At 47.6% G+C, this 12,500-nt stretch overlaps 1 protein-coding gene across 4 annotated transcripts in view; it reads left to right on the forward strand.

Annotated features, from left to right (window-relative positions):
- The window catches only part of asap3 (ArfGAP with SH3 domain, ankyrin repeat and PH domain 3), a 45,981-nt gene that overhangs the window by 14,456 nt on the left and 19,025 nt on the right, over nucleotides 1–12,500 (forward strand). For all 4 annotated transcript variants that reach the window (XM_076979099.1, XM_076979100.1, XM_076979103.1 and 1 more), the window contains 8 exons: nucleotides 1,205–1,350; nucleotides 5,029–5,103; nucleotides 5,809–5,858; nucleotides 6,393–6,507; nucleotides 7,724–7,809; nucleotides 7,940–8,015; nucleotides 11,551–11,637; nucleotides 11,724–11,833. In XM_076979099.1, coding sequence (XP_076835214.1) covers nucleotides 1,205–1,350; nucleotides 5,029–5,103; nucleotides 5,809–5,858; nucleotides 6,393–6,507; nucleotides 7,724–7,809; nucleotides 7,940–8,015; nucleotides 11,551–11,637; nucleotides 11,724–11,833 — 745 coding nt within the window. The remainder of the gene's footprint in view (nucleotides 1–1,204; nucleotides 1,351–5,028; nucleotides 5,104–5,808; nucleotides 5,859–6,392; nucleotides 6,508–7,723; nucleotides 7,810–7,939; nucleotides 8,016–11,550; nucleotides 11,638–11,723; nucleotides 11,834–12,500) is intronic.

The following is a 12,500-nucleotide window of genomic DNA, read 5'->3' on the forward strand; positions in this document are numbered from 1 at the left end:
ACATGAACCTATCAGAATCTATTAAATAAAGTGTTTGCTGTGGCGCTGTGTGATAGTCCAGAGCCGTGATGGTGAGTTATGGGCAGGTTTGAGCCCCAGCTGCGTGTCTGCCATGTTGCTCAGGTGTCAGAGGGTTTGGTTGAAGCACAGAGTGCCCCAGGGCATGGGGTTAAAGGTCAACAGAGCAGCCCCCTCTGTCCCCTCCTCTCCACTATACTACCCAGGGAGGAAGGGTTGTGTGTCCTGGCCACAGCCCAGACAGCCTCTGTGCTCCCCAGCTCTGTGATTCATCCTGGCCCATCCTGGGATCACTGGAGGAGTTCAGAAGGACCCCTGGGGTCTGGATGTCGTCGTCAGTGTAGCCTTTTATCACAGCTATGCATTTAACATCCTCTATAGGAACAGTTAAACAAATAGGGATCAGGAAAGCCATCCCCACAGCTAGCCTCTGACCGCCAAGCCCCGCCTCTAACCTCCAAGCTCCGCCTCTAACCTCCAATCTCCGCCTCTGACTGCCAGGCCATACTTTCTATTTCAAGGATCATATTAACTTGTGTTGTAGAGTGTGACATGCATGGTTTCATTAATACATCTTCACTATGGGATTCCATTTTATTTGGTTACTTGCTGATCACATGGTTTTCTACGGAGCCGTAAGGTGACATGTAAAAAATATAATAACGCGTGGCCACGCCTTATTAACACGTGCGAACGCCTTATGAACACGTGCCAACCACATATTAACGCGGGCGAACGCCTTATTAATGCAAGATAACTAACGCGTGCGAACGAGATAATTAACGCGTGCGAACGAGTTTACCTTCCTTGGGCAGGCAGTTAGTGCACATCCCCTCTGTGGTGGTCAGTTCGCGAACATACCTGGGAGCTGCTTACTTTGCTGTGAAAAATAAAACTTTGTTGCCGCGCGTGAAAAGCGACATTAGTATCTTGTTCGCACGCCTTAATGATCTCGTTGCCACGCCTTAAATATCTCGTTCCCACGGGTTAATAAGTTGTGGCCACGCGTTATTATTATTTTTACATAATGTCACCTTACGGGCTCCGTAGTTTTCAGTGTGTTTAGTGTTGGTTTCTTTCTCATTGTAACATCGTATTTGTGTTATTGTGTACGTTGACATTTGTTTTGGACTTCCCAGTGGTTCTCCTATGTTAAGAACATGTAATCTGTATGTTGATGTTTTAGTTCATGTGGACAATAATGAGAACTACATGGACATCCTTGAGCATCTGGGGAACAGCCACTTCTCCCAGGACAACAGTGAGGTGTCCACAGGCTTCCTCAACCTGGCCGTGTTCACGCGGGAGGCTACGGCACTCTTCAAAACACTGGTGAGAGCTTCTGCTGCTCCACACCTCCACGCCTCCACCACCTCCACGCCTCCACCACCTCCACCACCTCTACACCTCCACACCTCCATAACTCCACCACCTCTACACCTCCACCACCTCTACACCTCCACACCTCCATAACTCCACCACCTCTACACCTCCACCACCTCTACACCTCCACACCTCCACCACCTCCACAACTCCACCACCTCTACACCTCCACCACCTATACTCCTCCACACCTCCACCACCTCCACACCTCCATAACTCCACCACCTCTACACCTCCACCACCTCTACACCTCCACACCTCCACCACCTCTACACCTCCACCACCTCCACACCTCCATAACTCCACCACCTCTACACCTCCACCACCTCTACACCTCCACCACCTCTACACCTCCACACCTCCACTACCTCTACACCTCCACCACCTCTACACCTACACAACTCCACCACCTCTACACCTCCACACCTCCACCACTTCTACACCTCCACCACCTCCACACCTCCACCACTTCTACACCTCCACCACCTCTACACCTCCACCACCTCTACGCCTTCACCACCTCTACACCTCCACCACCTCTACACCTCCACCACCTCTACACCTCCACACCTCCACCACCTCTACACCTCCACCACCTCTACACCTCCACACCTCTACACCTCCACCACCTCTACACCTCCACACCTCCACCCCTCCACACCTCCACCACCTCTACACCTCCACCACCTCTACACCTCCACACCTCCACCACCTCTACACCTCCTCCACCTCTACACCTCCACCACCTCTACACCTCCACACCTCCACCACCTCTACACCTCCACCACCTCTACACCTCCACATATCTACACCTCACACCTCTACACCTCCATACCTACACCACCTTTACACCTCTACACTTCCATAACTCCACCACATACAGACCTCCACCACCTCTACACCTACACGCCTTCACCACCTCCACACCTCCATAACGCCGCAACCTCTACACCTACAAACCTCCATAACTCCACCACCTCCATACTTCCACACCCCCATAACTCCTCGATCTCCACACCTCCAAGACTTCAAGGCCAATCTCCTGTATCCATGGCAACACATATCGGAATACTATCACTGTTATGCCGCCATAAATTATTGAATGGTGGAGCTACATTTTTGTTTATTTCATGTAATTTGTGTGTGTTTGTTTTCTACAGAGACTGTGTGTGACTGTGTGTGTGTGTGTGTGTGTGTGTGTGTGTGTGTGTGTGTGTGTGTGTGTGTGTATGTGTGTGTGTGTGTGTGCCGTCTGTGTAATCTGTGTAGCATTATGTGTGTGTCGATGGTGTAACAGTGAGACTGTCATGTTTTGTGTAAACACAAGAACACACCCTTGGGAGTCCTGAAGTGCACATAGAAATGCAGTTTGAGTGTAAATGCAGTTTGAGTGTAAACGCAGTATGAGTTGAATGCAGTTTGAGTGTAAATGCAGTATGACTTGAATGCAGTTTGAGTGTAAATGCAGTATGACTTGAATGCAGTATGACTTGAATGCAGTATGAGTGTAAATGCAGTTTGAATTGAATGCAGTTTGAGTGTAAATGCAGTATGAGTTGAATGCAGTTTGAGCGTAAATGCAGTATGAGTTGAATGCAGTATGAGTTGAATGCAGTTTGAGTGTAAATGCAGTATGAGTGTAAATGCAGTTTGAGTGTAAATGCAGTTTGAGTTGAATGCAGTATGAGTGTAAATGCAGTTTGAGTTGAATGCAGTTTGAGTGTAAATGCAGTATGAGTTGAATGCAGTTTGAGTGTAAATGCAGTTTGAGTTGAATGCAGTATGAGTGTAAATGCAGTATGAGTTGAATGCAGTTTGAGTGTAAATGCAGTATGAGTTGAATGCAGTATGAGTTGAATGCAGTATGAGTTGAATGCAGTTTGAGTGTAAATGCAGTTTGAGTGTAAATGCAGTTTGAGTGTAAATGCAGTTTGAGTGTAAATGCAGTTTGAGTGTAAATGCAGTTTGAGTTGAATGCAGTTTGAGTGTAAATGCAGTATGAGTTGAATGCAGTTTGAGTGTAAATGCAGTATGAGTTGAATGGAGTTTGAGTTGAATGCTTTAGATCACACAGAAGAATCAGAGAGCAGGACCGATCACTCAGCTTGCATGGTGTGTGTTTGTGCATGTTTGTCATGTTTGTCTGTGCTTGTCATGTTTGTCTGTGCTTGTGTGTGTGTGCATGTTTGGAGATGTAGCAGATGCAACCAATGGCCTTTGGAACTGGAGCAGTCCAGATCCCTCCCACCAACAGTCTCCACGGTGACGTTAATTTATTCCAGATCTGAGTGCTGGAGTGGACAATGCATGACCACCAAGCTGTTGAGTAATGATATCCAGGGATGTGGGGTAGGGCAGGGGGAGGGGCAGGGGGAGGGGCAGGGGAGGGGCTGGGGGAGGGGCAGGGGAGGGGCTTGGGTGATCCACTGGTCGTGCCCTCATCCTCACAGCCTCTGCTATTTGATTTCAAACCCCTGGAGTCCAGAGTTACTCTGCACCACTGTTGATTCACTGTGTAACGTGTGTGTGTGTGTGTGTGTGTGTGTGTGTGTGTGTGTGTGTGTGTGTGTGTGTGTGTGTGTGTGTGTGTGTGTGTGTATTTATGTATATACACAGACAGAGTTATAAAAAATTGTAGTAAAGTACACAGAGAAACTGGACGTTTCGGAGGTCCATAATCAGCTGTGCAAGCAAAGTGCCGTGTGTGTGTGTGTGTGTGTGTGTGTGTGTATATATACACATATAAGGTGAGATAAATTTTACTGTTTATGTTAGTGTGGATGTGGGTCTTCAGAACACTGGTATAGGTGTGTGTGTGTGTGTGTGTGTGTGTGTGTGTGTGTGTGTGTGTGTGTGTGTGTGTGTGTGCAATGATAACTTGAGGTAGATACTGCTTTTGGCTGGGAGCCATCTTGATGTGAGTCAGTCCACCAAGAATGTGTGTGTGTGTGTGTGTGTGTGTTTTCTTAGCTGTTGAGTTCTGGGTGTGTGTGTGTGTGTATGTGAGTGTGTGTGTGTGTGTGTGTGTGTGTATGTATGTGTGAGTATGGTGTCATGAATGCTTGAACGACAGCCGTCTTCACTAGAAGCACCAGACACTTCCTTCCTCGTGTTTTACATTCGTTTGTTTCGTCCTCACATCTCACCACCTCCAGTTCAGAACCCTCCAGATTGTTGCTCTGGCTCCTTTATCACATTTCACTGTCTAGTTTGTGGAGATCCACACACAGGGCAGAAGACCTCTAGGTGGACCTTTCCTGGAAGGGTTTTTTTTTTCGCACATTCTTTCCAAAAGAATGATTTCCACACATTCTAAGCCTGCCCCGGGACACGAGCATCTGTGTCTCCCCTCGGACTGGTGAACGTGAGCCCCTGTCCTCTTTCAGGACACCAGTGAACGCCTCCTCTGTGTCTGACAGATTGATGTACATAAATAAAGAAGCAGCTTAGAGTGTCTGCCGGGAAAGAGCCTGACGTGGCATTAAAGCCCAGATACCCGTGCAGTTTACACTGAGGGTGGAGCTGCTCTAGGGCCTGTGTGTGTGTGTGTGTGTGTGTGTGTGTGTGTGTGTGTGTGTGTGTGTGTGTGTATGCTGGAACTGAAGCCGTCTGTCTGTGTATGTGCAGGTGCAGAATCTGAACAGCATCCTGTCTTTCCCTCTGGAGAGTCTCCTGAAGAGTGAACTTCGAGACAGCCGTCTGGTGAGCTCCAACACTCAACTACAGAGGGGAATCTAAATAATGATGAAGTAATCAGCAGTATGTCCGTGGAAGGATTTCTGAGTGCTAGAGGTTCAGAAGCACGTTTACACAGTCCATTCTGAGGTCTGGCCGTCTGGAGGCTTGTTTCAGGAGAGGGCAGTCAGTGCTGTTTGAGTCCCTGAAACACCCCGAGTCCCTGATGTCCTGTGTCTGTGTTTTTAATGGGAGTACGTTGTTACTCACAGCACTACAGCGCAACGCTCTCAGCTCCTTCACCAGTACACGTGAGATCCAACACGGAGGATCTACGTGAGCTCCAGCAGGGAGTTGGTGCAGTTTGACTGGTGAAGGGAAGATCTGGTGTGGTGTTCCATGTCTCCATGTGTGAAGGCACCTCAACTGCTTGGCAGGGTGTTGTTTCCTAACCTAACTAACATCATCTTAGCATTCAACTTGAAATATTGAAATGTGTGGTATACTGTTAGTGCTATTATCCAGATGTTGCCATAAAGAAAATCCTGCAGTATAAATGGGCCGTCCTACTAATAACAAACAGGTTACTTTCCCCATGGAACTTCAATGGAACATCTTCTTTAATGTTAGTTCTACCCCCTCTCTCTCTATCCATCTCTTTCCATCCATCTCTCTTTCTCTCTATATATCTACCTATCTCTCTATCTATCTTTCTATCCATCTCTCTTTTAGGACTTGAGGAGGCAGATGGAGAAAAGCTGGAAGGAGTATGATATTAAAATGTGAGTGCATCTTGACATTTACTAAAGAGTGAAATATATATAGATCAGGGGTCATCAACGTGGTGCCCGTGGGCACCATGTCGCCCGCGAGGACGTCATGAGTCGCCCGCGGGCTTGTTTTGAAAATAGCTCACTATAGCGCCATGCACCAAAGCTCTGCATCGTTTATGTTTTTGCTACTATTATAGATTGTCCGCGGTTGCTAGCGGTCTTCCCGCTTAGCAATTGACACACGCACAACTTTCGTTCGATTAATGCATATTAATCTGGTAGCCCTCCGCAATAATTGCTATCCAAGAAGTAGCTCCCAGTTTCAAAAAGGTTGGTGACCCCTGATATAGATAGATAAGTAGATGGATAGATAGATAGATGGGTAAATAGTTAGAAAGATGGATAAACTGATGTACAGATAGTGTGGTCTGTGTGCGTGTGTGTGTGTGCGCGCGTGTGCGTGTGTGTGCGTGTGTGTGTGTGTGTGCGCGCGTGTGCGTGTGTGTGTGTGTGTGTGTGTGTGTGTGTGTGTGTGTGTGTCAGGGGGAAGATGGAGAGAGAACGTCAGAAGCAGTATGGCATGATCCGACTGGAGAGGCAGGACACAGCAGAGGAGATGGAGAGAGAGAGGAGGAACTTCCAGCTACAGATGTGTGAGGTGGGGGCACAGATCTGGGGGAACGTCTGTCTGCTTTTGTTTGTGTGTCTGTGTGTGTGTAAAGTAAATATGAATGTAAATGTTTGAGTCTGTGTGTGTATGTGTGTGTGTACGCCATACACCACGATAACATACTGACCTACACCACGATAACATGACCTACACCACACTAACCTACACCACGATAACATACTGACCTACGCCACGCTAACCTACACCACGATAACATACTGACCTACGCCATACTGACATATGCCACTCTGACCTACGCCACAATAACGTACTAACCTATGCCACGCTAACCAACGTCACACTGACATACTGACCTACACCACGCTAACCTACACCACGATAACATACTGACCTACGCCATACTGACATATGCCATGCTGACCTATGCCACACTGACATACTGACTGACCTACACCACGCTAACCTACGACATACTAACATACTGACCTACGCCACACTAATGCATACCATCCTAACATATTAACCTACGCCACGCTAACATATTAACTTATAAATGCTCGCCTCACCATGCTAATATAGTAACCTTCACCATGCTAACTTATGCCACTAATTTACACCAAACTAACCTGTTAACATGTTAACCTCCACCATGCTAACCCGTGTTAACATGTTAACCTCCACCATGCTAACCTATGCACTAATATACTGTACTAACCTTCACCATGCTAACCTGTGTTAACATGTTAACCTCCACCATGCTAACCTATGCACTAATATACTGTACTAACCTTCACCATGCTAACCTGTGTTAACATGTTAACCTCCACCATGCTAACCTATGCACTAATATACTGTACTAACCTTCACCATGCTAACCTATGTACTAACATACTAACCTCTACCATGCTAACCTATGTGTTAACATGTTAACCTCCACCATGCTAACCTATGCACTAACATAATAACCTCCACCATGCTAACCTATGCACTAACATACTAACTTTCACCATGCTAGGGTCTGAGACCAGTCAGATTAACCAGCTCCAATCTTAGACAAGCTGTTCAAATGGGTTTTGCAGTGAGACATTTTGGGTAATTTGAGCATTAACTGTAAAAACTGTCACCAAATTAAAGTTTATGTTTTTCTCTCTTCCTCCCTCTCTTCCACTTTCCTCTCCCCTCCCCCTCACAATTCCTCTACCTTCTCACTGTTCCTCTACCTTCTCACGGTTCCTCTCTGTAGTACCTTCTGAAGGTTCAGGAGATGAAACTACGGCAGGGTCCAGATCTTCTCCAGAGCCTCATTAAGTATTTCCAGGCCCAGCTCAAGTGCGTCTCTCACCAGTCTGCAACTTGTTCATTTAGTATGGAAAGTGTGTTTTCTCTGTGCTTGTGTGTGTGAGTGTGATGGTCATGGTAAGACTGAGCGTGTTTGTGATTTTTGGTTTATTTTTCTCAGTTTTTTCCAGGACGGACTAAAGGCTGCTGAACATCTCAGCCCATTTGTGGAGAAACTAGCAGTCTCCATCCACGCGGTAATTATCACATTTGTGCTTGTCTGTGAGGTTTAATTTGGTATCTCTATTCTTTCTCATCAAATAGTTGTTATAAAGCTGTACTGACCACCTTATGTCATGTTCTATGACGTACTATGACATGTACTATGTCATGTACTATGACATGTACTATGACATGTACTATGACATGACATCTCATCAAATAGTTGTTATAAAGCTGTACTGACCACCTTATGTCATGTTCTATGACGTACTATGACATGTACTATGTCATGTACTATGACATGTACTATGAAATGTACTATGACATGACATCTCATCAAATAGTTATAAAGCTGTACTGACCACCTTATGTCATGTTCTATGACATGTACTATGTCATGTACTATGTCATGTACTATGTCATGTACTATGACATGTCACTGAACCTTCAGGGTGACCAGAACAGTTTTGGTTTCTTCTCTGTTATGAGGGCAGAGCACTGTGTCTTCTCATATCGCACTGAATTTCCACTGAATTGGGGTGTGTGTGATGTGTATGTGTGATATGTGTTTGTGTGTTGATGTGTGTGTGTGTGTGTGTGTGTGTGTGTGTGTGTGTGGGTAGGTGATATGTGTGATGTGTGTGTGGGTGATGTGTGAAGGGTGTAATGTGTGTGATGTGTGGGTGGGTAGTGTGGGTGATGTGTGTGTGATGTGTGGGTGTGTGGGTGATGTGTGTGTGTGTGATGTATGTGGGTGTGTGTGTGTGTGTGTGTGTGTGTGTGTGATGTGGGAGTGTGATGTGTGTGGGTGGGTTGTCCTTTCAACAGTATGAAGGAGTTAAGCAACTGAGCTGTGTAATTGATAAAAAAATGATATTCACATTGGTATTCACATCAAATGGCCCTTCTTGGGTTTCACTGCAGTGTGATCACAAGAAGGCAAACCACCCACACACACACACACACACACACATACACAGGCGTGTTTTGTTGGTTATCTCTTTCCTAGTGTGGCAGGATAGAAGTAAAAATGCTAAACATCTCAGCTTGTGATTTTCAAACGTTCAAACATTCCTTGCAAAAAATGTCCTTGCTATAATAATATAGGAGACAGGAGGAAGAATCTGTGTGAAGATGAACAAGTTTATTAAACAAACACACACATACATGCACACAGACAGCCAGGCAAGAGGATGTGAACAGTCCAAAGACTCACAGAGACAGACAGAAATATCCAAGACAGACAAAAGACAGAGTCATCCCCCCAGTCCAGGGTCACACGGGGACAAACAGGGTCACACGGGGACAAACAGGGTCACACAATGTCAAACAGGGTCACACGGGGACAATCAGGGTCACACGGGGACAATCAGGGTCACACGGGGACAATCAGGGTCACACGGGGACAATCAGGGTCACACGGGGACAAACAGGGTCACACAGGGTCATACGGGGACAAACAGGGTCACACAATGTCAAACAGGGTCACACAGGGACAAACAGGTACAGCTAAATACAGGCAATAGCCAAACAGGCAAAAGACACAAATGGCACTGCTGCGTATGTTGGGTTTATGAGACAGACCCTCCTGACCAGGCAATGCTCCTCAGCTGATTGACAGGTGGGCGTGGCCTGTAAGCATGCTGGAGGGTGTGGCGCTATAAACATAGTTTTAAAAATGCTGCTTTATGTGTGTCTCTTGGCTTTCGTCCACACCTTTTGCAAATGTCTTTCCATGGTGAAGACATTCAGTTTACAGAGCTGTTGTGTAGACAGGAGTTTTTGGTTTGTAACATCTAGACTGCGCTGTTATCTCCTGTAACCCTCCTACCAGTCATCTCAACAGCACTGGACTGCATGACTTTGCATTCTAATGTGGATGGAGGTTTTGTAAAAGCAATGTGTGTGTCTGAACAGAGTTTTTTAAAGGAGTAGAATTTCCATTAAAAAAAATAGCTGTGTGTGTGGAGGAGACCTTGGTCTCCCGTGGCCTCGCAGAAGGTGATTTTGGTGAACATGGTGGTTGTTTGTATATGTTTTAGAGTTTGTTGTTCCTAGAGTTATAGAACATGAGTGTAATTCTGAATTGTGTACCTTTGTGTTTGTTTTTAAAATTCAAATTAGTAATTGCTGGAACTTTTCTAGAAAGTTGGAAATCTCACAAATTTGCGCAGGCTTCTCAGTAATTTTTCCTGAACTTTCTAAACCCAGCTGAAGCCATTATGTGGTCAATGTTTGAATGTTGTCAGCATGGATGACTGAATACTGGACAATCTCAGCCTGCCAAAATAAAAGTCTGCTATCGCATGTGTGTGCTAGAGCTTGTCTTCAGGACGTGGTCGTCAGTACATGTGCTGCGGCATGTTTGAACAGATCTGCTGTAAGAGGGAGTTGCTCTTCATTGGAACTGGTTTGGGTGAAGTTCCTGAAGACGTTCCTCTTGTGGAGACTTGTCCCAGCTCGATTAAAGTCAGAATAACTGCTGCTCAGCACATGAGGAAGTCAGAAAGCTGAAGCACAGCATGATCGAAACTTGGAACCAATTATTCAACCTTCATATAGTAATGATTTCAACTTCGGTTTAGATCCAAGTGCTCTGAGCTCTTAAGTGTTTGGTTCTCAGGTCATTCCAAGGTTCCTCACTCTCGGTGTGTTGACAGAGACAGTCACATGGTGCAGACACAGAGCCACACAGAGGCAGTCATGTGGTGCAGACACAGAGACGGTCACGCGGTGCAGACACAGAGCCGGTGACGCGGTGCAGACACAGAGCCGGTGACGCGGTGCAGACACAGAGCCGGTCACGCGGTGCAGACACAGAGCCGGTCACGCGGTACAGACACAGAGCCGGTCACGCGGTGCAGACACAAAGACGGTCACGCGGTGCAGACACAGAGACGGTCACGCGGTGCAGACACAGAGACGGTCACGCGGTGCAGACACAGAGCCGGTCACGCGGTGCAGACACAGAGACGGTCACGCGGTGCAGACACAGAGCCGGTCACGCGGTACAGACACAGAGCCGGTCACGCGGTGCAGACACAGAGCCGGTCACGCGGTACAGACACAGAGCCGGTCACGCGGTACAGACACAGAGCCGGTCACGCGGTACAGACACAGAGCCGGTCACGCGGCGCAGACACAGAGCCGGTCACGCGGCGCAGACACAGAGCCGGTCACGCGGTGCAGACACAGAGACGGTCACGCGCGTCACGCGGCGCAGACACAGAGCCGGTCACGCGGCGCAGACACAGAGACGGTCACGCGGTGCAGACACAGAGACAGTCACGCGGCGCAGACACAGAGACGGTCACGCGGTGCAGACACAGAGCCGGTCACGCGGTGCAGACACAGAGCCGGTCACGCGGTGCAGACACAGAGCCGGTCACGCGGTGCAGACACAGAGCCGGTCACGCGGTGCAGACACAGAGACGGTCACGCGGCGCAGACACAGAGCCGGTCACGTGGCGCAGACACAGAGCCGGTCACGCGGCACAGACACAGAGACGGTCACGCGGCGCAGACACAGAGACGGTCACATGGTACAGGCCTCTTCTCTGGTCCTCACAGGTGCGGCAGGAGCAGGATGAGGAGGTGAAGCAGCTCTCACAGCTCCGGGACACCCTGAGGAACCAACTACAGGTGGAGGGCAAGGAGGTGGGCGCTCCCAGCATGCATCACTTCATTGTGTAAGGTCAAAGGTCACAGTGGAAAGATGAGGATTGTGCCCTTCCTCTTTGCAGGACTACCTGAACCGAAAGAACTCCGGCCACGGCTACAGCATCCACCAGCCCCAGGGCAACAAGAAATACGGCACGGAGAAGTCGGGTTTCCTGCTGAAGAAAAGTGACGGGTGAGTGTGAAACAACACCGCCTGTGATGATGGGGACTCCTCCACCCTACACACTGACCTGAGGGGGTGTAGCACACCTGTACGGGGTTCCTGGAAGGTCTCGTAGTTCATTCACTATGGCTCAGGCTACGCCAGTGACGTCATTAAAATGTTGGTGCGGGTGGTCACGGGATCTGGGCCTCAGTGGTTAGGCAGTTCAAGAGCTTCAGTTGTAAGTGCAAAGTGGTGTGTGTATGTGAGTGTGTATGTGTGTTTGTGTGATAGTGTGTGTTAGTGAGTGTGTGTGAGTGTTTGTCAGTCAGCTGTTTTACATTAAGTTTGGTTTGAACTTTGGCTGGACTCATATGCTAAAACCCAAACCAGCTGCACACAAACACACACACACACACACACACACACACACACACACACACACATACAAACACACACACACACACACACACACACACACACACACACACACACACACACACACACACACACACACACACACACACACACACACACACAGTGAGCCTGTAGATCTATCTGATTTCTTAAGGAGAGGATGTGACTGTACTGATATTAAATCATCTGTAGTGCGTAGCAACAGTGTATTCCAGTAGAATAAATGACACGGTTCATGAACAGAACTTTCTAGTTTGCAAGCTAACACCCATGACTCAAC

This window comes from Brachyhypopomus gauderio, chromosome 17 (genome assembly GCF_052324685.1).
Source record: "Brachyhypopomus gauderio isolate BG-103 chromosome 17, BGAUD_0.2, whole genome shotgun sequence".
NCBI lineage: Eukaryota > Metazoa > Chordata > Actinopteri > Gymnotiformes > Hypopomidae > Brachyhypopomus > Brachyhypopomus gauderio.